Source organism: Micropterus dolomieu, linkage group LG16 (genome assembly GCF_021292245.1).
Source record: "Micropterus dolomieu isolate WLL.071019.BEF.003 ecotype Adirondacks linkage group LG16, ASM2129224v1, whole genome shotgun sequence".
Taxonomy (NCBI): Eukaryota; Metazoa; Chordata; class Actinopteri; order Centrarchiformes; family Centrarchidae; genus Micropterus; species Micropterus dolomieu.
In genome coordinates this window covers 13,552,124-13,577,045 of record NC_060165.1, presented here as the reverse complement: position 1 = coordinate 13,577,045, position 24,922 = coordinate 13,552,124, and the positions used below count along the sequence as shown (strand labels likewise).

Below are 24,922 nucleotides of genomic sequence, written 5' to 3'. Positions count from 1 at the left end.
CACGGGAGTCGCTATAGTTAGGGGGCTTATTGTTGATACAGGCTAAACTTGAGACAAAATGTATCTTCAAGTTATTGGGGGGGGGGGAGGCTGCATTTGCATTGGTGAAAAACTGTGAGGAAGTTACTAACTGTGTTAGAAAGGGTGCAAGCCCCCGCTAAACGTCCTGAACCGTGAGCATTGTAGGAAAACTGTGAGCAGCAATCCGTGCAGAGAGGGGTTCGTTGCTGCCTGTTGAGGAACTCAAACGAAACGAGGCAATACAAAAAAAAACAAGACACAAGCAACAACCAGTCACGATTTGGACACAGCATTATAATGATACAAAAAATGTACCGTTACCTATTACATCGGTGTGGGCTGTAGTGGTACCGCAGAAAAATGAAGGTAAAAACTTGATTTAAACGCCTTTAACTCCTCTGCAGTGGGAGTCCGCTCCGATTTACAAAGCTCCAAAGTGTCAGTATAGTGCGTCACATTAAAGCCACAGTTGGTTGCTGAAAACCCCGAAAAAATAAGCTATTTACAAAAACATAACTTAGCTGCAGCCTTATCCTTCTTTTTTTTTTTTAAAGGGCCGAACAAGCGCCGCGGTGAGCGGTACGTGCAGCGACTCGCAGCCGACAGAATGACACCTCCCACAGGGCAGAGAAGCCAAGTTCGCTCGCTGGTGTCGCGGCGGCTCTGGTACTTCTTTATGTCTGTCTCTGTGTTGTCTGTGTCCGGGTCTGCTACCGCAGCCAAAAGAGGCAACGCTCTAACTCAAAGATGCCGTATCCTCATCCGTATCAACACCCAGGCCGCTCCAGTGGCCGCGGTTCCGCTCCTCTTGGCTTGTGTGGTGCAATTAATCCGCTGTGAACCACAGTTATTCCCCGTTTTCAAGCCATCAGACGGCTGCACCGTCTGCTCTCCGCTCTTCTCTGGCGATGACTCGACAACGCGACGGCAGGGCTTTCACGCCGACGTGCCGCGTCAAAGCACCCACTGTTAATCCCGATGATACAGGAAGAGAGGCGTTCCTTCAAAATTAAACAAAAGAAATTGGACTTATTACCCAAAGTCTCTCTCCCTGATGTTTGTATAGATATACCTAACTTGTTTGTATATTTTCCTCATTTTCAATAAATTAAAAACAACGAGGCTATTGTTAAATATAGGCTATCCCAATTCAACAATTTTAAGGCTACATGCAAGTGTTTGTGAGTGCATCCTGCAGCTCCCATGCTATTTACTGGAACCACACCTCCTATTTGTCCTATGCTATTTTTTCATAGATGACAGCAGCTGTCTGATTTGATCTGTAAGAGAGGCCCAGCTGTGCCCCTGCTGTGTGCGATCCGGGAGGAGAGGAAACATCTCTCACCTTTTTTTCTCATTTGCTGGAACAGTTGTAAGCTCCCAAACTTTCAGTGTCATACCTCACATAATGCAATTTTGTGAAATGTTAGGCATATGTTTTGAAAATTGGGATGGTGTAAAGGGTGTTGAGAAAGAGAAAGATTTCCTTTTGCATTAGGAATTTGGTCATCTGGTCAGGGATTCTCAATTGTTTAAACTGATCAGTGGTTCTATCATTTGTTTTGATGTTTAGAGAGATAATTGGTTTTCTTTACTAAAATTAGCAAAGAAAGGAAAGTAGGCTACATAGTATTTTCCTTTTGGTCTACGTATTTTATTACAATTATGGATTTAAATTCCTTGCTGGTATTTTAAATAGGCTAATGTATTAAATATTTAGTTGGAAAGATACTTTTGACATATCGGTGTCCCTAAACATTTTAAGCCATATCAAAATTGACCTATTAATCCTGTTTGTAATCTTGTGTTTAATAAATTCCTTTTGAATACAAACCTATCAAAAGTTTATAAATTTACTAGTAGGCCATTTATTTGTAGCCTATAAACAAATCATGGAAACAGTCCTGACAAATTCTAACTTACTGCACTTTAAAAATGACCACTATAAAACTGAATCAAACTCATTAAACATTCTTAATTTGCATCTTGTCAAGTGGAAGCCAAACAGAGTGAAATGGGACTCCTGGGGAAAAACATTCTGCAATACGTGCATCGTCAACAGTTTTATTTTGACAGGTCAAACCGGACGTACTATTGTTAATTCTGGTGGACTTAACAAGCTGACAAGCTGGGATGCTGAGGCAGTCAACAGCTGCAGTGTGAACCAAAACATGTCGTTCATCATGCTTTTATTTTATGTCTGGGTCATGTTTTACACATCCAAAGTCAACCTTTCTGACTGATGTTTATTTAGTGTGTGATTCTCTCTCCCTTACTGTGTGAATATGTGAGTATGTGTGTTTCGTGTTTTCGTATCCCGGTGGGGACTGCGCGAAAACGATGTGGACTCGATCGGGTCACCCTGGAAACAAAAATTGAGGTCCCCACGGGTAGAGACGGGTTTTGTTATGCTTAAGACATGGTTTTAGTTTTGAGGTTACAACTAGATTAAGGTTGGGGTTAGAGTAAAAGTTGTGGTTAGGCATGTGGTTGTGATGGAACATGTTAGGGTAAGAGGCTAGGGATTTCATTATGTCAATGAGATGTCTCCACGGGGATACAGGAACAAACATGTTTGTGTGTGTGTGGCCTTCTCTTACAGATTTACTACAGTTCAAAAGGTAGGGAATAATCAGAAATGAATAATAAGTTCATAATGGGCCGTTTTAATTAATTCATTGTAATTTTTTTGGTTTGGTTCTTAAGGTTAAAGTCAGTTCCTATCAAATCCTGCACATCAGAAACCACAGTTAAGATCTGAATCTGTTTGTCTATCAGATTTACACACCCTGATACTGAGCTGCAGCGCCTCTTGCAAGAATAATCAAAACAGGATAATGGTTTTATCCTGCTCATCAGTGTTGTTTATTTTTCTCTGTGGCTCATCCTGTTTATATTTGACAGCAGGGGTTCAAACTGTTTAACACCAAGGCCCTTGAAATCAACACGCACCAAAGAGGTATCCCTGACTTAACTTTGAATAAATAAAACAATTTCCATAAAGAGCAACCAGTTTGAGACCAAACTGCCACCTGTTCATCAAATGACCTATCAGGCATTTAAGTGTTGCACAGGTTAATTGCTTTTTCAGTTGGCAAAATTAAAGTGGTCCCCAATTCATTTTAAATATAACTATGTTGGCACAGAACCTAGAATAATAACTAATTTACCCTAAAATGGTGAAATGGTGAGGGCTTTTACTTTTAGTTTGCAGCTGGGCTACTTAAGCTCACACAATAGCCTTTTTTTGTTAAACAAAACTTTGTATCTTTTCTAATTAAGAAACACACTACACACTTCCTCCAGTTACTCATGCAAATGTTCTTTCACAAAAGTAACAATTGTGAAAATGACATAAAAATGACCATTGACCAGTGGGGCTGTACACCCTACTGACTGATGTATAGTCATTGCCGTGTCTTATCAAATATAGCTCTTATCTCAGCTTCCACTGTTAATAGCAAGATAATCTGCTCAGTATTGCTGCTAGGAAATCAGCAAACAACCCAGAAATGATTAAGATTTGTTAAATTGTAGGCAGGGACATTAACATGGTCATGGACTTGTTTTGGATCTTCACATGACCAACAGGAGGTTAATATTAGCCTCTGTGTGTGTGTGTGTGTGTGTGTGAGTGGGGTGGGGTGCTCTATTGCCTGTGTGCACACATGCTGCACATGTTCATCCTGCACTTTTCTTAAGGCGGTGAAACTATATGCCAGGTTGCCACAACAACATGACAGCAAGTCAGGACAGAACACACTTTTGGAAAGTACACAAAGACTTCGTTGAGTGCATCTAATGTACATACAGTATATTTACAACTGCCAACAGATAGTCTACCAACTAATGTATGGTTTGTGCAAACTGCGTGTGAGATTCTGATGTCCTCTTTTTGTCAGTGAAGCCTCCATAAATATTATCAACCTTTACAGCGGCATACTGAGAGATTCACTGTTGCAATAATTCTTGTACAATCCCTCTTATCCCCTTATGACAAATGTATCATGCATAATGCTACATTTTATTTATTTCACACGTCACAGATGCTTCACTCAACAGAAAAAAACTCCTGGCTGGACAGGTGACGTGCCCAAAAACTACAACAATATAAAGCATTTAAAAGTCAATTTGATGTGTAACTCTTTCTTTGTTGTTCTTTTACTTTGGTGAATGTATATTTGAATACTTCTTCTTCTGTCCTGGAAAACAGCATATATAGGTTTGTGTGTGTGTTATGTTAATAGCTTGGTCTTTTCAACTCAATTGACAACAAGAGTTTGACCTCAACATTTCTTCTGTACACACACACCTTGACACACCTATGCCTATTCCTTCAGGAAGCTGTAAAACTATCACTGAAAATTACTCTGTCAGAATGACTGATTTATTCTCTCTCTCTGTCTCTCTCTCTCTCTGGGTCTGTCCTGACCTACCTGTACCTAGGTTGTACCTAAAGGAAAAATGCTAGCCAAATTGTGTTGTATATTTTGGGCCCCAAAGTTCAGAGATACCAGAGTGAAAGAGGAACACAAAGCAGTTACACCTTAGGGCGACTACTCTCAAAGTAGCTGTAAAGCATGAGGCCCCAGTGAGGTAACAAGAGACCTGAGCCGCACCATGATGAATCCACATTTCTCTCAGCTCATAGGAGACACGCTGACCTCACTCTGCTATATTGTGTAACTAAAAGTCACACTGAAGAATAACAGAGAGATTTTTAAAGGAGTAGTTTGAGATTGTGGGAAATGCACTTGTTTGCTTTCTTGCTGAGAGTTATTTCAGAAGATTGATAGCAGTCTCATATTTGTTTGGTCAACATAATGCTTAGCCAGTAAACAATTAGCTTAGCACAAAGACTGGAAACAGTGGGAAACAGCTAGACAGGCTCTGTCCAAACATAACACAATCTGCCTAAAGCTGACTAATTAAGATGTTAGATCTCATTTGTTTAATGCGTACAAAAAGTGTATGCAGATTTTGTTACATTTGGACAGAGCCAGGCTAGCTGTTTCTCATCTTTCCCCAGTCTTTATGCTAAGCTACTTTTTCATGTAGCCTTAAAATGAATGTACAAACTTGAGAGTGGTTTTGATCTTCTCATCTAACTCTCAACAAGAATGCAAATCAGCCTCTCTCCCAAAATGTTGAACTATTCCTTTAACATTATGACAATCACAACTTCCTAAATGATTTGCCCAACAGAACAGACCATATTGGTGTGAATCACACTTGAATCACACTTCGCTGGTAAAAATGCCAATCTTTGGCTGACTCAGGAAGGAACTATCATTGGGTTATACGGTATTTGAGCAATCTAGAAGAACCTGAAGCTTATTCCAGCGTTGCAATCATTGCACTACATGTCACTCTGGAAACCACGTTCTATATAGTTATGTATTAGTTAGAGTCTAATTTCTCTCAGTGACCCAGTCACCTATTTTTGTCTGTCAATCCTTCAAATACACTGTAATCTAGACTTTAATCAGTTGATCAGTGTCCAACTTGTTTTTCGTCTTCCAGAGAACTCTGGGATGAACTTCCTGATTTTTGGCATGTGATTTTATTAAAGATCAAAGATGGAATAGATTGTACATAGTTTGTAATCTATCGTCTAATGCGAAAAAAAGGTGATTGATTTCTCGACAACACTGATGCCTGCCAACCTTTAGTAGTAATGTTCACATGAACTACTGGATTATCCACTTATTCTGACTCAAAAATAGGATTCTTACAGAACAGCACGCTTGCTCCTTTTTTAACATCAGTAAGACAGCACTATTTTCAGTGAAAGTGGTGAGGAAATTCAACAAATTCAAGTTAAATTCAGTTAAATAGAAACAAGTCTGCGTAATTGCTCACTGCTTTTCCTCCCTTTGGCTATATTGCCTCTCTTACAAAAATATGTTATAATATATTATCTTCATGCCTCGCTGATAAAAGTAAGACATTTTGAGACCTTTTTTTTCAGATTCATTTCCAGTTTACCTTTTTTGGTGAAAAACATTGTTCAAAATACGGTTCAAAAAAGGTTGCTGACATGGCAGTGTGTGGCCGTGTGACCCAGGCCAGCTTAGTTCTATCAATGAGAATATGTCCTGCCTAACGAGTTACAACAGGTTGGAGAACTCGTCAAAACAGGCAATTTAGGCCTCTCTGTCTTTCTGTGTGTGTGTTTCCTACAAACGCACAGGCACTTCCTTCTTATCCCCCTGTTTATCCCTTACTTTGTGTCTTTCTTTCTTTCTTTTACTTTGACTGGACTTTAATCAAGCAGTATAAGGCATCATAAGCACAATTACAATTTGACAGTGTGATATAACAAAATTAATTAAATGAATATTTCTATAATGTAATACATCATTCTGTGACATATGTTCTGCATTGTGTCTGAGGATTTTTCTCAAATGATCAGATTGTAAACACTTGTTATCTAACTGAAAATCAAAAATCAGAATGTCATGCATGTAATTTATCTTCTGATGTGCACATTCTCCTTTTTCATTCTTCCTGTCTTCATCACCTCAGCCTGTCATGTGTGACACATGACAGTGCATTTTTGTGCTCCTCCTCTAACATAACATTTGTGAGATGAATTTAACACTGAATGTTTGAAAAAAAGGACAACCTTTACAGAACAAGGTCTCCAACATACCCATAGCCTCTAAATTATTATATACTACATTATTTTTTAAAAACCCAGAAACAACAAATTGTCATTTATCAGTTCAAATTAACTGGAGAATCAAACAGCCTGCTGTTCTGGATACTGAAACAAAAACTTTTGTGCACTAACATTTGACTTATTTCACATCATTCTATCTCTGCTTTGCGCAAATGTATAGACACAAAGAGCTTCTTAGTACAACTAAATTACACAAGTGAAGCAGCTGGTTTAGTGCCTTGATCAAGGGCACCTCAGCAGAATTTACTGAGGAAGGGAACAGTACGGTTAATGTTTTTCTTTTAAAATACAGTAGTTTACTCTTTGCGTGTGACAACATCACACAACAGTCTGTATAATCAAACCCTTGAGTTGTGACTGGTATGTCAGTAACTCGGGGTGTGTGTGTGCTGTATGTAATTGGGTCTTTGGATGTGCTTTGAAAGAGCTCATGTTGCAATAGTGAACTTGTCACTTCCCTTGTCAGTGTCACTGCACGCAACTCTCTCTCTCTCTCTCTCTCTCTCTTTTGCTCTCTCTCACTCTCTCTGTGCTTTGGTGTGAGTGTGTGCATCTTGAGAGAAAAATGGACCAAGTCTTGTAGACGCATAATGTGCATTGTAGGATATTGGATGTTCATGCTGATATTTTTCCATCATGGTTTCGGGTGTTATTTAGTTATTTCCTGTTTTATGTTGACAGAGTCCTAGCGTAGTTATCTTCCTCTCACTAGTAGTTAGTCAATGTGTTCCCTTGTTTTCTGTGTTTTCAGATTTATTTCCCTGGACCTTGCCTGTCATTTGGATTCTGGGTCTATTTCCTCGTATTCCCTGTCAGCCTGCTTGCACAATTGTCACCATGTGAAATTTTTGGAAATTATTAACTCCAGTGGAGTGAAAATACTGAAATATGCAAGTCATGAGTCCAGTTCACTTTATAAATTAGCCATTTATCTAACACTGGTACATATACATAGGTAGTGATAAATGATTTTGCCATTGTGCCACAGTTCTTCTTATATTAAGGAACCTTGGCTACACACCCCTGGTTCTTCATCTGAAGAAGGTTGGATTCAAGAGTGCAATCTGATTCACACTGTTTTTGTTGATAAATGTGCCGTACATCCTTTTGCTAGTGAACATTTGAATTGTGTTTTAATCTTGTGTCGTAAATATTGCAACAAATATGATATATAGGCAGTATTATACAGAAATATGCCCTCAGCAGTGATAAAGTACAGATACAGTTTGATTCAAAGTATGTATAACATAATAAAGTTAACTTGATATCAATTAATGCATGTAATTAAGTGTTGTGGCATAGTACAATATGGAGATCAGTGCAAATCACTGAGCAGTACATCCTTCTACCAGATAGTGGCACTGAAGAGTCCAGTCTGTCATTCTCAGTAAATATCTAGTTTTATTTCACCTGATATTACTGCTAACTTTCATCCTCCACCATCTCATTTTATCCTTTCACTCTGTGGTTCCTTTTGTCTCCCAACAGACCTGTTAGAAACCTATTATTCTACTCGGGCCAAAGTCAATATATTTACACATTTTCTCACTTATCCTGCTAAAAGTTCAAATTAGAGGCAATTAACGCAAATTAGGTCTTTCTCCCTGCGGAGAGAAGAGTAGGTTAAATATGACACGGTGGTTTGGTGCTGAGCTGTAATTGTATAAGAAGAGAATGCCTGAGAGGATGGGAGAGGAGAGGAGAGGAGAGGAAGACAAATGTGATTAAACATGGAGAGTGATTAAAAAAAGAAAAGAGAAAGACCCAAAGAAGACAATTACATATTTTCATCTAGTCCCATAAAATTGGCTTTGTTTGGCTATGTTTCTAACTTGTTTTAATAGCAGTTTAACATAATGGCTTGATTGTGGGACAAAGGATAAGCCCAAATAATAATTCTCTGTTTGCTTTTACCTTTTGGAAATCCATCATGGGTGGGTTTAGATCAGCTGAAATGGTGGAAGGGATGTTAGCGGTTATACAAAACTATTATCAAATCATGTTAAAGCTAAGTATTTGCAAATACTTAATGGTTGAGGGATTTCAATCCCAGAATTACTGGGATTTTTCCCCCAAATCCATTCCTTTTCATTGAGGAAAATAACTGCGGGAAGCCGGCATTATCAGCACGTGTGTGCCTGTCAGCACCATTGTGCGTGTGCATGTGCCGGAACCTACATTCTTCACAAAACAAAGCCACATTGTCCAAACCACAATTGTCATAAATACTGTATGGCCTTGAAATGTAGTCATTGAGTTAACAAAATAGGATAAAGCTTTCAGTCAGCAACTGTTTCTTTTCATGCAAAAGCTTACAGTAAACCTCTGCAGCTAAATCTTGTTAAAACAAATGTGCAGCGTTGAAGATAAAATGTGCAGATGGGTCAAGATTTGGCTTAAAAACACAAGCAAGTCTCTCTCTCCAAAATTGGGGTGTAGAGGAGTATTCAACAGGTGGAAAATGTTACCATCTAATTTAATGAGTATTTGAAAATGACAGCAAAAAAATGAACGTGCACCATTTTTTGATTATCTACAGTTCTGCTTTAAAATCTAATTTCCTGTTTCCCCCGGAAAATAAGTAATGTATCCCTGGGAAGTAAGGATTTTAAAGCCACAAGAAAACATTCAGCCTTATAGTGTGTGTGTGTGTGTGTGTGTGTGTGTGTGTGTGTGTGTGTGTGTTCAATGTTGGAAAAAAAAACGAGGGTAATTTTCATGTGATGCTGAGATTGAAGTAATTTCGAATACAACAAAAGCAGTTTCAATAAGGAAACATTTTATTTCTACATGGTTGAACGTCATGCACGTCTGTGTCTGTGTGTGTGCATGATGAATTTTGCTTGCAGTCTCTCTCACTGCCTGGGTGCTTTGTCAACCTTTTTTGTTATCAAAGCCCTCCTGCGGTGACTGAATCATTCAAATTTTATATACAGCACCTTCAGAAACATCCAATCTCCATAAATTGCTGCAACATCAGTCCTCATTTTGTAAAGATATTAATGGATACAGCAGGGGTCCAGGACACACACACACACACTTAAACTAGAATGAACTGTTGACCCATTTTGCCTTATAGAGTTTTGGTTTCTCAAGCTGTATGTCAGGACAACACACTCAGTGCTTTGATGTTTTCCTTAAAAAGCTAGTTGTTTATGCCACTGCAAAGTTTGTAAAAAAAATAAATAAATGAATGTAATATTTGTATGTATATTTAATTTATACATACCATCATTCGCTTTCTTGCCAAGAGTTAGATGAGAAGATTTATACCACTTTTATAGCTGTCGGTTGATAATGAAGCTCCAGCCAAGAGATTGTTAGCTTAGCTTAGCTCAGCATAAAGATGGTAGCAGGGAAATTTGGCTAGCTTGGGTCTGACTGAAATACATATAACCCCCTGTAAAACCACAACTTGTTTTTGCATTTCATTTTTTATATGGATTAAACAAATAAAATATAATGTCTTATAGTGCAAGCCAGATTCTTTTCCTTCCAAGCTAGCTGTTTCCGCTTGTTTCCACTCTTTATGCCTCCATTATCCTTGTTAAGACAGAAAATGTCAATAATTTTCACTAAACAATTCATTTGAGGTATTTGAATTTGTTAAACTAAATTTTACTTCTCTGTTTAGCAGGCTTATCTCTACATCGGTGTTTGTGTGAATTAAATGGATCATTGTTTTTACTGTACACTATGCTTGGCAGTAGAACATGTTTGGGGTCCTAGAAAGACAATGGGGAAGCCTGTAAGTCAAAACTTGAACTGTCACACTCTGAGCAGGTGTACTACATGAAAGCACATGTGCACCTGCTCGTCTGTAAGCGATACAAACAGCACTTGATCTGGGCTTTTAGTTACACCCTCATCCCAAGGTACCCTGCTCCTTCACTTGTGTTTGCAGTGTATATGTTTGCAGGTGAATGTGGGCGTGATCATATGTGTTTACATATCTGCTAGTGTGTGTGCAGGCACGTGGGTGTTTGGTCTGATAAGGTACACTGTTATCAGCCGGTATCAGATGCTTGGATTTGCAAAGTTGCTATATTAACTTTGAAATTGTGTGTGTGTGTGTGTGTGTGTGTGTGTGTGTGTGTGTGTGTAAGTGTGTGTGTAAGTGTGTGCTTGCATCACTATGATGAACATCTAAAGCATAAAGGCCCCTTTTATCATCGCCAGAATGAGAGACTGGCACTGTCTGCTTGGTGTTTGTAAGTGCATGTGTGTCGACAGAGGTAGCGAGAGGTCAGCGCAGCCTGGTACTCAACTGTTGAAACCCTATCTTTGTGTTTGTGTGTGTGAGAGAGAGAGAGAGAGAGAGAATGTGAGTACAAATGAATGAGACAAAGATTAATAGCTCCACAAAGAGGATTGTATATGTCCCTGTCAGTATCATTACACAAAGTGTCACGTGTCACCACAGTTGATTTGTCCTCTCAAGATCAACCCCCCCCCCGAACTTCCCCCCTTTGCATTTTCACACAGCACACATGCAGTTTACAATGATAAAGGTGGCAGATTTACCACTCATAATACTTAATTTTTGTTTTTTTGTTTGTTTTTTTTTATTTCAGAAATGACAAAGATTTCATTAGCTGGAGCTAGCTACCAAATTGTGCTAACATTAACTACATGAGTGGTGACAATACGATGGCTAACTGCATTATGAAAATGCTCCCTGGAGAAGACATGGAAATAAAGAAACACTACTGTTTTTGTATTTCAGAGTAGAGCACTAGTATTATAATTATAATAAGGAAAAATGTAATGTCATACTATTTTGTTCTAACCTGTGGCTGCTCAACTTACTTGTTTGCATTTTCAAACAAGATGTTTTTACTTTTAACGTTAGAAGAGGTAAAGCTTTTATGATGAGAAATAACTGTTGTATTTGTAGACATAACACTATCTCAGATAATGAAAGTGGCTGGTGTTGCTGGAGTGTGAACTTTTTAGAGGACATTAAAGAGGAGGACAGATTACACTCTGATGGCACCCAGGACAGGTTTCCACAGTCAGAAAATACTACATCGTGAATGTGTTTTTTGGGAACGTGCTTAGTTTAAATATAACCGTGTAAGCCAACAAACTAATGCGAGTTAATGATGTGCTTTTTGCGCTTGGAAATAATGGTCAATTACCGCTATAGGTAGTAAGCTAGTTAGCCTGACATGCTGGGGAAACGAAAACAACCATTACACAAATGCAAGGCTTAACACAAAAGGGCCAACTCATCAGGCTAAGACTCTGCAGTTTATCTACATTTGAAGGACAAGGGACATGCTTTCAATGACAACCATGTACATATTTTGGACTGGGAGGACAGATGGCTCAAAAAGAAGAGTGAAACAGGCCATTTACACCAGAATAAAGAGACCATCGCTGAATGGGGGAGGCTGTCCCTTAATCTCTTCCCAGGAGAGTGAACAAACACTCACATTTGGCCTGTGACAATGCTGATGTGACAGTGCCGACGATGGTCATTCAGACTTGGCCTCAAGTGACTCCAACATCCACGATTGTTGTTACAACAGCCAGGAGGACTAACGAACCAAGTGGTATCGATCACCTTGACAACAACCCCACAGATGTTAAACGGCTGGGATTCCCTACCTGTCAGTCAGAGCAGACAAAGCCCCTCGAATGAGAGGCGAAACGTCTTCAAGTATCTTCAACCAAGTCCAGTTGCCCTTGATTTTAACCTTCCTTGGGTACCTACTATGACTTGGAATCTTCACATACAGTAGAGCAGTTAAATATTGTTTATTCCATTTCTACACTTTTAAACTTCAGAGTTTTGCCCCTGCGAGAGCCTTTCCCAGAGTTCTTATGAGACAACTTGTAACTTCACCTCATTAACACCACATTACTAGTGTCATGCCTGCAATTGTTGTGTAAGTAAAATTAAAACAGCACATGAGGATTTTCATTGAGAACAAGGCCATGCATTTGCACCTGGAAGTACACACGTCATACGTACGACATAAACCCCGTTAGTTCACTGACCTTATCCCAAGAGCTTCATGTGACATGTAATGTGTTACTTTTATAAACTAGCATGAGTCATTTTTAAAAATGGATTCAAATGACCTCAGGCTAATCACATCTGAAATGTGCTTTCATGGAAAGTATGCTATTAATAACTATTAATTTTCACAAATAAAAATTATTTCCATTTCCGGAGAAAAGACACTGTAAACACAAAGCCTGTGTAGCAGGTTTTGTGTTTCGCAATACCTTCTCACTACATCAAGAGCAGAAGTGGCACAAAACCCCTGAATGCAAAATGTTGTTGACGATTAAACAAAATTACAGGTATTAGATTTTACAGCTTTACTTTTGGCTTTCACATTTACTGTAAATATACACATAGAAACCTGCACAAACCAGGCAAGCATGCCCTGAAGTACTTGTTCATCTTCACTGTGTTTACAGACGTGTACAAACCAAAGCAACCATTTTTTAAATAGGATTGCACATTTAGGCGGCTGTCTGTCACAAACATCATAACGTTAGTCTCTGTAAACCAGGACAGGGAGTAAAGATGTTTACTATATATATCAGGAAACTATTTTATCTACACTTATTTTTTCTTGAGAACTGGGAAAGCCTGATGTCTTCTAAAGACTTTCTGTTTTTTTAGGAACCAAAGAATGAGGAGGTTTGGCTGAATAAATGGTGTCTGATGTCAGTTTCTAGGAATGATTAAAGGAAAAGAAATGTGGGCAGAATGGTTTGTTTTTAACCTCTCATTTAGGGATTAACTTGGAATCTGCTGCTCAAATAGTCCAACTATCCACGCACGAGTCAAATAGTCCATTATGTGCCACTGAATAGATTCTATACAACCCAAAATCCCTGAAGGACGGCAGAAGTGTAATTCTGGAAAACCTCAAAACCCAAATAACTTCTTGGGCAATGTCAGCTGACATTAGCACAGTTCCTGGAAGCTTGTTAATGCAAATGTATGAAGAAATAAAAAGTGAAAGGGCAGATGCTTCAGCTTATTTGCCCTGAAGAGAGCAAACACATTATCTATTATTGTAGAGAAAATTGACTACAGCTCAGTCCCTTAAGCTGTGTCCTAAATAAATGCCAACACACACACACCGACACACACACACACACAAGGTATGTTCTTCTGTACATTTGTGCTTGTGCTTACTATAGATGTTGTATTAGAGGTGTTAACAGTTTATGTTGGTAGGTTTATTTATTGTGTTAGTTATTAGTTTATTAGCTGTTTGCTACTATTTTTATTTTCATATTAAAGTGGAGAGTGCTCAGGACTGGAACAGATCAGGACTGATGGATATTAAGCTATACAATACTTATCTCAGGAAATGAATTACAGTACATCAGCTCTGTCAACAGTTAATGATTACAGAAGGCCGCACGCCTGGATGCATTAGCATTAAGTGGGATAGATGTGGGATAGGAGAGCCATATAGCACTTATAGTACCAAAAACATCAAAGTTTTTAGAAGTTATTGAAAAGAAAAATAATACACCAAGTTACCTGTTGGCCCAATATGGAAACCATTCCTTTTCTTAAACCAAAGAGCCCCACTTTTCTTCACAAAGTGGTTTACTGTACGTGTGGTTTGTGTGATGTTCTGTTCAGGTACACTTAACCTAATGCAATTCCTGCTATTGAGGTGATCATTCTTTTGAGGATTATGAGCTTGCAGCAGTGTGTTTAATCACTGTTGACAACCACCAGTCCCCTCAGGACACAGTGTATATGTGTGTGTGGGTTTGAACGAGACAGAGAGAGAGCGAGAAGAAGAGACAAGCTTTATTTTCTTGTCTTTCACGTATGTTTCTCGTCAGGTGCTGTTGGTCTGATGTGTGTGTTGTGTGTATGAGAGAGACGCCCGAGAAAATAATTCAGTGTTTCAGTTGTGTATTTGTTTGTGGTGTGTTATCCTTGTGTGTCCACTGCGAGCCTTTTTTTTCTCTCTCTCTCTCCCCAAAGTCAACTGCAGCACATTCCAGTGTCTCCTCGGTTTCACAAAAGACCTTTCAGCCTTATGATCTAATAAACCTTCCTTTTCATTTTAAAACTTTTTTTTTTTCTAGTCTCACAGGGAAGGCTATTGGGTCCTCTATGTTTATGTTCTTCTACATTTTAAATACTGCTGTTAAATGTAACTTACATTGGTCTAAGCCTCTATAATAGTAAAGCTTTTGAAAGAAGCGATAACACATTCTTCCTCTTTCAAATAAAAAGTTAAGTTCACAAGCTATAAAACGTACCCTTGCTCAATTCAAAACACCAGCCTTACTTAGTCTGGTTTGACCAGTCACTTATAATGTAATCACAAATAGATACTTCTGTATTCCTGGAAATAACCACTTTACTGACTTTAACTCTTCTTTGCAAATTATAAAACATATATTTGACTCACCTCGGGTGGTGGGCAGCTATGCAGGCAGTTTTGATTTTATTCGTCCAGGTTTTGAGATATCCGTCTCTTAAACTGCTGGTGTCACTTGGCCTCTCTCCTTTGCGCATGGTATGTTTGGGTCCCTGTTACAGAGCCTGGGGTCCCCAGAGCCGTAAACTCCTTACAGTGGAGCCTCAGTGCTTTCATGAGAAGACGTGTGACCTCAGAAAACGTAAGAGAAATACAGCAGAATGTTTTTGTTGAGCAAACACGCACAAATAGACACAACTTTGTGTTCATTGGTTTGCAGTACTTGGTAACTCAAATAAGAGCCATAGAGAGGGACAAGACTAACTTTAAATATGGTACTAGTCGAACACTCTGACAATATTTGCCTGGTTTTCAGCATGATGGTTCATTTGGTATTCCAGCCTATTTTTACAACCTAGATTTGATGCAGGGGGTAGAATGGAGGGAGACAGAAGGCTGAAAGAGTGCAATGTGAGACAGAGGGAGCGGGGGAGACGCGGATGGAGTGAATAAGCTGTTTGTTTGTCTCTGCGCTGTCCTCCCTGGCCTTGCCTGGTGCTTGGTGCCTGGCGTCCAGGATCATTTCTTTTCATTACGACCACTGCCATCCTTGCATTAGCATTTTCACTGCCGTGGGGGCAACACTCAAGTGCGCGAGTGTGTGTGTGTTCTTGGTTGCTTGCTTGCTACGGGTTTTATTATGCAGGGACTTGGGAAAACAGAGAGAGGGGAGCAGGGCCGAGACATCGACCTGACATCGCTGAGATCCACCATGCCAGCCAGCGGCCCTCTGCAGGTTAGTACACCCAAAAAAGACAGAGAAAATTGTGTGGGAAAAGAGAGAGAGAGATAGAGACAGTTAAAGACAGAGAGGAAATAGAAAGAAAGAAAACAAGGGAAGAAACACAAGGAAAGAAAAATGTGAATAGTAGGAGTATAGGTGCATTTTTCTGTCTGTCTACTTCTTTTCTGGTTCCCCCTCTTTTTCGACCCCTCTTCCCTTCACTCCTTCGTCTCCCTTTCTCTCAGTTCTGGTCAATCTGTGACTCCTGTCCTAAATTTTGCCGCAAAGCTGTGGTATGTCCTGCGTATGTGAGAGCTGAGGATCAGAGGGTTGCTGTGTGGCTCGCTGGGTTCAGCTGAGTGCCCGTACTCTATTCTAAGACCAAGTTACGATGGCAACATCCATCAAATATCAATTAGGGCCTGGGTGCAAAGGCTAATAAATTTCTCTAATGCAGCAGCGAGTCAACAGAGCAGGTACTCACTAATGCCAAGAGGAGGGGGTTAAGATAGGTTAGCGCACCAGATATTTAATCATAAGACCCTTTTAAAAATAGCTTTCTTTTCTTTCTTTGGCATATACATTGTAAGGCATGTTTTGTAATTTTTAAAGTATCAAACATTTCGGTTATTAGAGTTCAGTTCTGTCAAATAAGCCTGTGAGTCATAATTCACTACAGTTATGGGTATGCAGACAGCGTTCTTAACTCTACTGACACCCCACCACGCACACACACACAAACACAAACTGGTGTCTGTTGCGATTCATCTTCAGTATCAGTGTTAGGGCCAGCAGTATTCCTGCCTGTTAGGTTCCTCTGGTGGTATCAACCAGCAGGGCTATCAGTTACTGGTATATTTAGCTACACAGTTTCCAGTGAACAAAGTGCTATTACTCAAGACTCTCTCTCTCTCTACATGTCTCTGTCTGTGTGTGTGTGTGTGTGTGTGTGTGTGTGTGTGTGTGTGTGTGTGTGTGTGTGTGTGAGAAAGAGACAGTGACAGATGTGGCAGAAAAGGCACACAGGAGCTGAGTGGGCTTCAGGGTCATCCACACTTAATATGCATAATCTCAGTACTTTTAAGTGTTGCTTTTTCAAATGTTGTTCATTTCAAATCAATTTGCAAAATTAAATAATTTCCTCAGGAACTGACCTTAGTAACTAATGGGTTTCCCCACCTAAATGAACTTTTTTATATTTTGTGAAAATTATGTATCTTATATTTTCTAATTTTTACCTGCTTTTTGTGTGTGTGCATGCAAGAAGTGCTGTATGACCTGAGTGAGTTAGATTATTTGTCGCTGTTGCAGCAATTTTGAATGGATTATTTAGAGAACCATTTGCTTGCTGTAAATCAATGATCACAAAACATTGTTAACATTGGTATAATCTTAACTGACTGGCACACAGCTTTACAACAGCTTGACAACGGCATTAGTCCCACCTGTGGTGCTGATCAGCTAATTGTTAGTCCCTTTTAACCGAGAAACCACTGTTTGATGTCATGGTGTTAGACCAGCTCGGGGGAGTGGACCCAGGCAAGTCTCTGTCAACAGGATGACAGTTGCAGCAGTTGTGTGTAACAGGAAAAATAAGGTTGTTTACCTGCTTGCTAACCACCTCCGAATCTTTCACTCATGAATGCTGGTTCTGTACTTTCATGTAACTGAACACAGTTTACACTGGAATTATCTCTCTCTCTCTCTCACACACACACACACACACACACACACACACACACAATAACTCTCATGTTTTGACGAGTTACACTTGCATATCAGTGAGACCTTGAACAATACTACCATTTGTAAAAACATTGTGCAATGTGCCCTATATCTGTAATGTTGGGGGACAAGTGGTCACTTTAACCACAGTAAGCTGTTACAGAAGCTGAAGCAGAGCACTGGTCTATATTTTAGTAGCAATTTGCAAGAATTAAAGTAACAACATGGCGATGAAGACCGCAATGACTGTTGGCAACACCCGTAACAACAGATAAGCTGATAACATATAGCACATTTATCAGCCACTAAGGCAGTGACAATCATATCATGTGGCTCAGAATGTAAATGTTTACATTCACAGATGCCAAGGCTTTGCTACAACTATTTCATTTTCACTTCCATTTCATTTCAACGGCGTAATCAATAGTTGACAGATGTGAAGGGAGAAATGTGGTTATTCCTAGAAAAGCAGAAACGAGTGCAAGCATGTGCATGTGTGTGGATGTTTAAGTAATTGCTTTGTCAGCACAATTCACATCCTGTATGTTCATAACAGCAGCTAGCGGTTTGTATTCATATCATTGATGCTAACATCACTACATTTTGCATCTCACATGTCTTTGCCATGTTGTTTTAACCAGACAGATGGCTGGCTGCTACTGTACTTACGGTTTAAGATGCAGCAGGTGTAGCGGTGTGGTTGTGAAAAGAATTATGAAATGGATATTCTCCTTTAGAATACCAGCTATATAATTAGATGTGGTTTTCCTTACAATCGGAAACCTCCACTGGTAATTTATAGCCTCAGTTGATACATATGGCTCATTCAGATGACTAACTAGCAAATACTGCAGCCAGCCTTTAAGCTTGTTGGAATCACATGTGATGTCTTTTTCAGCACAGGGTCCTCTCAGTAGCTGCTCTGAAGCTTTCGATTGTGTCACACAGTCTTCCTCAAGAGCTGGAGTTTCCCTGTTGTTTTGTCGTTTTCAAGGGGAAGAAAGAGCTTCCATTATCAAACTTAAGCTAACATGGATGAGAAGTCTTTAAAGTGGGCAGTCTCTATCTGCTGAGGAAGATCAAGTGATACGATTAAAAGCTCCAGAATGGAGTGGACCATGTGGTGATGTTGTTAAATGACGACTGCTGTTTCCAAGATCAAGACTTTCAAGTGCAATGATGCTGGTGTTTTTCTTTCCTTTTGGACTGAATGATTTATTAAGATTCATTATTTTTTATTTAGTTATTGTTTAAATGGCTGAAAATTCCCATATTCCAGTTTTCATACCTAGAAATCTTGACAATTCGTGATGATCCTTAGTATCATTTAACAAACCAATTAAAACCTTTTTATAGTGTGCTTATTTTGTGCCATGAACTAGTACTCGTGGTGCACCTTGAATGTCTTTTAGTGCTTGGTGAATCCCATGTTTTGTCCAGAAGAGATTTTAGTGAATAAAAATGAACTTGATCTAAACTATCTGGATTTGCCCTTTAAGTCATTTTGGGATATGACCTGGCTTTATATAATCTGCTATGAGATAGCACCTTTGTAAAAGTCACACAGGATTTTAAATACAGTTTGACGCTAGATTTATATTTGGACTGCTTGATTTTGAGTGAGTTTCTGAGTTGATGACATCTTCTCAATATCCCGACATACCGCTCTCAGCACAGCTTCAAGCCCAAAGGAAAGCGTGTAATTTGCCAAAATTGGATTTATGCTGTGTCTGTGTGAACCTACCACGATGAATCTATTTCTATGGTGTGAAGGCTTTACACCTCTAAGTCACTCTCTATGTATAGACCACAGCAACAGGGTGTGCAGCTCTGACACAGAATTAATGGGAGTCACACAACCTTTCTAAGCATCACAGTCATGTTTCAAAGACAGCTAAATGGTCACACTCTCAGAAGAGGGTAGCTCCATAGTGGTTAAATGGTGCTTTAAAAATAAAATGACACCACTTCCCTGTAATATTTGTCTGTGTACAACAGCTTTGAAGGTCTTTCTCATAATCAATCAAATTAAGCAGCCTGAAAGAATAGCATCTGGTGAAAGTGGTTACCATTCAATGTGCTTTGCTTGCAAGATGTAGCACTTCTTCCTATATTGGTCTGCCACGCCATTATATGGTCATAAGGGTGATTAGTGTTGACTTGCTAATTGTATTTAATGGGGGAAAAAAGTTATTAACTTATACCTTTAAATCTGTAGAAGTCAATGCAGTAAGGCTTTTCCTCCATACAAGATCTAGTATGGGTTACTTTTCAAAAGATAAGGGAGGGTGATATTCTATTTTCTTTATTTATGTAAATCAGTCTTCTTAGTGTACCGTACAGTTCTGTAAAGAAACATAGACTTCACCTCTTAGTGGAAGGGTGTGAGGCACAAAATGAAAGTTAAATTCACTGCTACCCTGCGAGCATGACAGCTATTTTTCAGATAGGTGCAAAGCTGTTTCTTGTGAACAAGCCTGAACTGGCCATTGAGTGACTTTGGCAGATGCCAGAAGGGCAGGGTCACTTTAAGGCCGGTCTTACTCTACATGCCACTTATACCAACAACAATAATAATCATATTGACAGATGATCAAAATAATAGGTCTACATGTGCTTTAACAATGGCAACAACTGTATTCTCAGGTGTTATTTTATCCATCTGTTTTTGTGTCTGGTGCTTTGTGTCCCTCCATGACTACTGTCCCTCTCATCTCCTTCCCACTTCTCTCACCTCCCAGAATACATTGCTGCCTCTCTTTGACGCTATGTGTGTGTGTGTGTGTGTGTGTGTGTGTGTGTGTGTGTGTGTGTGTGTGTGTGTGTGTGTGTGTGTATGTGTACATAACCCCTTCTTGACCCCTACATGCCAAATGCCACATTCTGAGTATGGGTGTGAAGTACGAGAAAGTGTGTGTTTGTGTGTGCTTGTGTGTGTGATTCTGGGAACTTTCATCCGAGACCCAACTGACCTTCATCTTAAAATGAACATGACGAAATGATGATGATGTTGTGTAATGGGTGTGTAATGTTATCTTTGTTTTGTATGTCCAAACTATACATAGTATTTTGACCCGGTAGAATCTGATATCCATTAAAGTGAAAAACCAGCATGTGGTGTAAGTGGTTACCAATGTGCTTTGCTTGCAATATGAAGTCGTATGAGTGATAACAATAATAATCATATTAATGGATGTTCAAAATAACAGGTCTAAGCTTAGGGCCTATTCAGGATTTGAATTGGGGGTTTTTTTGCTGCATAATACAGGAACACTAAGACATGGTTATGTTGTATGATCAAGTGTGTGTGTACTCATTTTGAAATTAACTTTTATAAAGTGAATATACAGTACTTCATATCTTTGTTTCTTTCTGCCCTCACTCCCATTTTTTCTCTGCTCTGTTTCTAAAATTTTGTCATTCCGCCTTCCTCACAGATTCTTCTTCATCTTCTCTCTTTTTTCTTTACTGCCCCATTCCGCTTTTCATATATCTCTTTTCCTCTCTTTCCTCTTCTTCCTCTGTCTGGGGGGTGGAGAGGGGGCTGAGGTGTTTTCTTTTCATATTGGGGGGGAAATGACAGCCGACTCGGTTTGAATCTTAAGCAGCTTTATGGGAAGCCCAGTTCGCTGCCGTTTGTGCGTGTGTGCAGAAATGTGAAAAGATTTTCGCAAGGTTCAGAGAGGGAGCTTTTGCGAAAAGAGCCAAGATGAGCGATACCAGACGAAACTTCCACCAGATATAAACAATTCGATTTTCACACACACACACACACACACACAGACCAGTCTCCCTGTCTCCTGCTCTTTCTCTTTCACAAATCTGCAATTATTGTGTCACAGAGTGAAACACAGCAGATATAAAGCAGAAGTATTCTTACCATAGACACATGTCTCCTCTCCTTAGTTTGACTTGAGTAGGATTTAAAATATTGACTCCGATATTAAATTTAAATGTTATTTTTCAACCGGCGAAAGACTCATTCTGGACTCTGCATGATATATTTCATAAAGACATTATTTGTCAGGGTAACTAAATGATGACCCTTAAAACCTTGAGTTGATTAGTACACATGAAATAAATCACTAGCGGCAGCCTCAGGCCAACAGTGTTGTGTCACACTTTTGTTCCTCATCCACTTGTTCCAGTCATATCTGCCAAGAAAGAACAGGAAACCCCCTCTCTAGTGCTGAGGCTCCCCCACTGGGACACTGTAACTCACAACACTATAATTCACTCACACACAGACACACACACACACATGCACACACACATCTATTACAAATGCACAGCAGACTTAAATCCAAGTTCACTGTATGTCTATCTTTTCACAAACTTTCCATGTAGCTTTGTGTACACACCCTGCTCATAAAAACAATGTAGCTATTTAATGGTTTTTCCTAGAATTCATAAAGATGTATTTATTTTTTTAGAGAAGTGCGCGTTGCTTATCAACTGCACATGTAAAGCAGCTACATTTAGCTGCCGTGGTTTGAGGTGCCATACACTTCACTTAAATGTGTAACTCATAGAGGTCTATAGTGTACTGTGCACTGTGCCTGGATCCCAGCCAATCACATATAGAGAGACACAGCCACACACTGTGGAACGGCATACCGATAAAAATAGACATAAACATGTACAATGTCATAAACATATACGATGCTTTAGAGGGTTGTGGTGGGGGTGTAAAGCATAAAGTGTGTGCATTAAGTAGGAGTCAATTCACAGATGTGAAATTGATTTTTTTAAAAAATCCTCTCATTTAATCATCGGAAAGAAATCGAATAAGTGTAAGTCCCAAAATGTTGAACTATGAGAACATGTAAATATGTGGCTTGTGTGGCTGCCAGCGTGTGTGTGTGACTGTATGTGGATGTCAGTCATTGCGTGTGTGCCGGTATGTCTGTTGTTTGTTCAGATGTCAGCAAGAGTCCACGAGATAAAAGTCTTTGAATGTGGTTGCCAATAATTTATTTTGCTAGTTTATTGACTTCAACCAATATAAACAATGTAAAATACAACTTTAGCTGCTCTTATTAATATTTTTATATTAACAATGGGTCAAATGACTATATGTGTCATGTAAAAGGGTCGTTTGTAGTGGCAAACCTACACAGAATTATCAGTCAACAACTTCAGTTCCTTCTGCTCTGTGGGGCATTTTAGCATCTTTCTGCTGGTTGTATTAGCTTTACTGTTTTGATGAAATCTGGTCGCTCTCATTGGCGTAGTTTCCAATGCAGCAGGCAGCTGTTGTCGGCTAAAAAACTCACTGTACGCTACTTGTTCAGCACCAAGAGGCAGACAGACACAGTTAGCTGGTCAACATAATGGAGCATTTACCTGCGAAAACTCCAGATATTTTCTGCAAGAGTTGGTGGAGCTATAAAAGAGTGAATATTGGGCTTACATTCATGAGGTGGCCAGAAACATTACAACGCTAATGTTGCTTCATGTCTGCGAGATGTGTAAATAAGCAAATGTGTGCTTTATCAACTTATTATATGGCTGTTCAACACACATATAATAATGATAATAATAATATTTTGGTTAATGCAATAGTATTACTTAGCTGTGTGAGGTCATTTGTGATTTCAAATGTATTAACGGAAAATAGTGGGAGCAGGGCAGGAGTGACGGGGAAAGAACAAGGGTGGGTGGTGGGTGAGGTTCTGTCTTACCTCATGATCCGCTGATGTCCCTCAGTGCCTGTGTTGCTCATGGGACCATTGTTGGTTTCAACACAATGAAAGAATCATACTGAAAGTGAAACAATGGCACTCTGTTATTAATTGTCCTCTGTGTGAAACCATGAAGGCATCAAGCATGTCTAAACTGTGTTCAATCAATGTGATAATCCTTGCATATTTACACACAAACGTTGCATTTATTCTACCATTACTTGAAAAATGTGTTGTTCTACTATGCTGTTTCATTGTCATTCATGTTTTTGTTTTTAAAAGACAGTGACACAAGGGGTAATATGTTGGGGAGATTTCTTTGGAGAGACAAAAGTGAACGGCATTTAATTAAAGATGCTGGCTATGAAGTTGCTAATTAGCATTTTTTTGCATCTCCATTTCATATTCAACAATATACTATAATACACTGCTCAAAAAAATAAAGGGAACACTTAAACAACACAATGTAACTCCAAGTCAATCATACTCCTTTGAAATCAAACTGTCCACTTAGGAAGCAACACTGACTGACAATCAATTTCACATGCTGTTGTGCAAATGGAATAGACAACAGGTGGAAATTATAGGCAATTAGCAAGACACCCCCAATAAAGGAGTGGTTCTGCAGGTGGTGACCACAGACCACTTCTCAGTTCCTATGCTTCCTGGCTGATGTTTTGGTCACGTCTGAACGCTGGCGGTGCTCTCACTCTAGTGGTAGCATGAGACGAAGTCTACAACCCACACAAGTGGCTCAGGTAGTGCAGCTCATCCAGGATTGCACATCAATGCGAGCTGTGGCAAGAAGGTTTGCTGTGTCTGTCAGCGTAGTGTCCAGAGCATGGAGGCGCTACCAGGAGACACGCCAGTACATCAGGGGACGTGGAGGAGGCCGTAGGAGGGCAACTACCCAGCAGCAGGACCGCTACCTCCGCTTTTGTGCAAGGAGGAGCAGGAGGAGCACTGCCAGAGCCCTGCAAAATGACCTCCAGCAGGCCACAAATGTGCATGTGTCTGCTCAAACGGTCAGAAACAGACTCCATGAGGGTGGTATGAGGGCCCGACGTCCACAGGTGGGGGTTGTGCTTACAGCCCAACACTGTGCAGGACGTTTGGCATTTGCCAGAGAATACCAAGATTGGCAAATTCACCACTGGCGCCCTGTGCTCTTCACAGATGAAAGCAGGTTCACACTGAGCACATGTGACAGACGTGACAGAGTCTGGAGAACGGGCCAAGACTCGTGGAGAATGTTCTGCTGCCTGCAACATCCTCCAGCATGACCGGTTTGGCGGTGGGTCAGTAATGGTGTGGGGTGGCATTTCTTTGGGGGGCCACACAGCCCTCCATGTGCTCTCCAGAGGTAGCCTGACTGCCATTAGGTACCGAGAAGAGATCCTCAGACCCCTTGTGAGACCATATGCTGGTGCGGTTGGCCCTGGGTTCCTCCTAATGCAACACAGTGCTAGACCTCATGTGGCTGGAGTGTGTCAGCAGTTCCTGCAAGAGGAAGGCATTGATGCTATGGACTGGCCCGCCTGTTCCCCAGACCTGAATCCAATTGAGCACATCTGGGACATCATGTCTCGCTCCATCCACCAAC

General features: G+C 39.9%; 2 protein-coding genes across 10 annotated transcripts in view; one reads left to right on the top strand and one right to left on the bottom strand.

Moving 5' to 3' along the window:
* Window positions 1-959, bottom strand: part of wnk1b (WNK lysine deficient protein kinase 1b) — a 104,446-nt gene extending 103,487 nt beyond the window's left edge. For 4 of the 7 annotated variants that reach the window (XM_046072328.1, XM_046072333.1, XM_046072330.1 and 1 more), the window contains exon 1: window positions 343-955. The gene's annotated coding sequence lies outside the window, so the exon portion shown is untranslated. Of the gene's footprint in view, window positions 1-342 lie in introns of all 7 variants that reach the window. The other 3 variants (XM_046072329.1, XM_046072331.1, XM_046072334.1) reach the window with 2 other exon arrangements.
* A 14,899-nt stretch (window positions 960-15,858) lies between these two features.
* LOC123984966 (ninjurin-2-like) overlaps window positions 15,859-24,922 on the top strand; it is a 15,816-nt gene continuing 6,752 nt past the window's right edge. For all 3 annotated transcript variants that reach the window (XM_046072256.1, XM_046072255.1, XM_046072257.1), the window contains exon 1: window positions 15,859-15,922. In XM_046072256.1, the coding sequence (XP_045928212.1) occupies window positions 15,899-15,922 (24 nt within the window). In that variant the 5' untranslated portion in view covers window positions 15,859-15,898. The remainder of the gene's footprint in view (window positions 15,923-24,922) is intronic.